General features: G+C 43.9%; 1 protein-coding gene across 1 annotated transcript; it reads left to right on the top strand.

Annotated features, from left to right (window-relative positions):
• The first annotated feature begins 1,990 nt into the window (after positions 1–1,990).
• Positions 1,991–2,203, top strand: LOC120409290 (UPF0545 protein C22orf39 homolog). The gene has a single exon (XM_039547118.1). It carries the CDS (start codon positions 1,991–1,993, stop codon positions 2,201–2,203), a length of 213 nt encoding a protein of 70 aa, XP_039403052.1.
• Positions 2,204–3,949: the final 1,746 nt, after the last annotated feature.

Below are 3,949 nucleotides of genomic sequence, written 5' to 3'. Positions count from 1 at the left end.
TGGTGGGCGCCAGACGACGAGCCACGGAGGACCGTGGCGGCGGACGAGCATCTGCCGAAATTCCGCCGACAAGCGGCAATGTCAATAGGCGCCTCCTCCGAAATGCCGCCAACAAGCAGCGCCATCCAGAGACGTCGCTGCCGAAATACTGCTGAAAATCGGCAGCATTTTAGCAGCGATGCCTCTGGATGACGTAGCTTGTCGGCGGCATTTCAGTGGATGCTCGTCTGCTGGCCAGTAGGCGGGCGCACTTAGACACCCCGGTGGGCACCAAGGCACCCGCGGTCACCGCATTGGGGACCCCTGCACCAGGGACTGAATGGGTTAGCAAAGGCTGAACTATTATTTTGCCTTCTGTGTGTAGTCCCTTCACGTGACTACTGAGGCCCGTTGCTGTCTGTGCCCCACTTTTTGTGAGCATGAAGAGAGGACTGTAAGTTTCAGGGCTGTCTAAAAATTTTAATATGCATTAAGGTAAAGGCAAAAAAGCAAATCTGTACTGCATGTGATTCCGCTAGAGATTTCTGAATTAGAACACTGGCTCTCAACATCCCTAAAATATGGATCCTAGTGGAGAGCCCTGTACATGCTATGGACGTAGCTCCCTTGAAGTCAATGAAGTGAGACCACCTCAGGATCTGGCTCTGTGTGTCCTAGTCACTATCATGGGGTGAACAAAAAGCCCTGGATTTGAACTATGGACACATCTCTAATTTTAAACAGGCAAAAAATAAATCTTGTACTCTTATTTCTCTCCGAGATACACAATGCCACACCCTGGAAATTTCCACGCCAGGACCAGAAGAGATTGTATTTTAACAAAGTAACCTGATATTTAAAGCTGCCTATTCTGAAACAGCTGTAAAGAAACTAAAACAAAGGCTACACGGGGACAGAGAAGTGTAGAGAACCATGCTGATTAATGGAAGAAGTGTGTGACAATAGATAAATTAATCAATAACTATGTAGACGCTAGTGGAACAGTTGCCAACCAGCCTGGAAAGTTTCTTTCTTGCGTAACAGAGTCAAACTCTAAGTGCTGTATTGCTCAACAGGCTAATTTTCTTCTTAAGCCTTAAGCTTTGCATTTTGCCTGTAATTACTGACTTTTCAAAAATGTTGGCCCTTTTTGTTTGCATTTTGTTTTCTTCTTTAGATGAAAGAGAGGAGAAAATGGCAAATGAAATTGACTTGATAAGTGAGTTGTGGGTGCCCTACATTAAAATACCTGTGAATGGCAAAGAACAAAGAATGTGTAATGGGACCTATTTTGAAATCTGAACTCCTAGATTATGTCTCCCAAAGAGGTGAACATGCACCTGCTGGATTTATGAACTGGCATGCATGGACACACATCAGATAAGTGCACAGGGAATGTATTATTTGCAATACAACTACTGGCTCCATTGTGCTTGGAGCTGTATGAGACACACCCACACTGGCTCTGATCAAGCTAGTGCACTACAAACAGAATGTAGATGCAGTCGTACGAGGAGCTAGATGCCCACGTACCTGCCCCTTCTGCTGCTTGTGTCACTGCAATTATACCTGATTTTTGAGTGCTAGCATTATCACAGCTGGCACAGGTGTGTTGCCTTGAGCTGGGAATTTCACCCCCAGCTCAAAGTGCAGACTTACCCAGAGTTAGAGTCAGAGTCCCTGTCCTGAAGAGTTTACAGTCTAAGCAGACAGACAAGGTGGACAAAGAATGGGAGAGGTAAGTGACTTACCCAAGGTCACACAGGTCAGTGCCACCTGGGAATAGAACCTATAGCGCCTCACTCCTAGTCAAGTGCCTATTCCCCTACACCATGCTGAATTTGGGGCTTACACACACTCTGTGGGTGGGCCCACTCATTTGTCATGGGTAAGCATAGGTGAGTCATCTGTGTCATAATAGTCACATAAGTTATCCCACTGAGCTAAGTTGGTCAGAAAAGCAGGTATCAGTGGGTGTCTGTGCCTACAGCTCACTGTGCCGGGCAGCGGCATGGCTGACCGTGGCATGTGGAGGCCTCCACGAACATGTGAGGATTATTGGTCTGAATGGAAACACAGTAAGGGCATCCGTAATTTATTCCATAACTATTATACGTATGGGGAAGCACCCTCCTGTGAACAATGGAAAATAGACTATGGCAATTGCAGAAAGTGGGGGGAAAAAGCAGTGGAACCTGCACCAATTCAGCATGTAGATGTCTAGAAAGAATTATGTTAAACACAGAGAGACCAGTTCTCCTTCTCACTCACATGCAAATCAGGAGTAACTTAACTGTGGTCAGTCGAGTTATACTGGTTGGAGGGGAGAAGTGGGTCCAGAAGGAAAAGCAACAACTGTAAGAGTGAGAGATAACGTAGTGGAAACATGGTCTTATATGCTGTGTTCTGTTGCTTTTCCCCCACTTCACCCCATGTCATTCTGTCAGCATATAATTTACATTCTTTTTACATACCTCACTAAATACTGAATCACTGCAACTCTGCTTTACCTCAGACACCCATTTATGCAAGCATTCTGACCAATTTACACTTGATGTGTAAGTCATAATTCTGCTGAATTTGACCCAGAGATTTAAATTGCAGATGGTTCATGTGTTACAAATTCTTTCTGTTCAGAGCTTCCCCACTGTGTAAAGAAATGAAGATACAGGAACTACACCTCTACCCCGATATACCGCTGTCCTCGGGAGCCAAAAAATCTTACCGCATTATAGGTGAAACTGCGTTCTATCGAACTTCCTTTGATCCACTGGAGTGCGCAGCCCCGGCCCCCCGGAGTGCTGCTTTACCACGTTGTATCCAAATTTGTGTTATATCGGGTCGCGTTATATCGGGGTAGAGGTATATTTGATAGCAAACTGTCCTTTTACTAGACTGTCAGAAAAATATATCCACATCCCACACTTACCCTTATGCTGGCTAAATAATACTCATAGAAGAGTTATCAGGTGAAAAATAAAGATGATTTGGTTTCTGAAAAGCCTGAAATGCCGTAAGAGACAAGGTGAGTGAGGTAATATCTTTTGTTGAACCAACTTCTGTTGATGAGAGAGATGAGCTCTTCTTCAGGTCTCTTCTTCAGGCCTTAAGGCAGAACAATGGGAAATGTTCAGGCTAAGGAAGATGCTAGTAGATGCCTTGAATGGCTCAGAGATTGGTAGTAGGATGTGGAGTGTCTCACCTCCAAGTCATCAAGTCAAATATGACACCAAGATCAGTAAAGACTGAAAATCTTATGAGGTTCAGGTTGTTTAGTGGCCAATACGAGAAGTGTTAAGGTTTCAATCCACTTTCTAGTAGGCAAGAGGCCACATCATAGAAGTTCACATCATAAAAGGCACTCTTAGCAAAAAGGCTGTGACTGGAACAAATATGGAGACAGAATTTTTTCTCCTGCCTCTAGGTAACTGATAAGGGCTTGCCTACATGGGGAAGCTATGGTGTGGTTGAGGTAGGTATGAATTTAAAGTGCTATAGCTATTCTGGAATAATTCCCTGTATGGACACACTTATTCCAGAATAAGAGCTTATTTATCTGGGGATAGTTGGGAAAGTAAATCCAAATTAGTTTTTAAAGTACATTCGTTAAACCACATTAAACCCCCTGTGTGGATGCTTCTATTAAGAATTAAAGTGACCATACTTTGATTTAGTTTAAATCACTTTGGAAATGAATTAAACTAAAACGAAATTAAGGCCACTTTAATTCTGAATGAGAGTCTCCTCACACAGGTTCAATGTGGCTTAACTAATCCACTTAGAATTCACACCTCTAGTTTGCCTGGATTATGTTTCCTGAGTGTCCTTGTGTAGCTAGAACCTAAGAATGTACACACGGGGAGCTATTGTGGAATAGCAATGCTGGTAAATTCCCCTGTGTAGATAAACCCATTGCTAGGATGGTGGGTAGAAACTCACACTGGCAATGCCTCTGCTTTGCCTGGTCTGC

The sequence above is a fragment of the Mauremys reevesii genome, linkage group 1 (assembly GCF_016161935.1).
Source record: "Mauremys reevesii isolate NIE-2019 linkage group 1, ASM1616193v1, whole genome shotgun sequence".
NCBI classification, from domain to species: Eukaryota; Metazoa; Chordata; order Testudines; family Geoemydidae; genus Mauremys; species Mauremys reevesii.
Note: the sequence above shows the minus strand (reverse complement) of the source record. Positions and strands in the feature narration are given on the sequence as shown.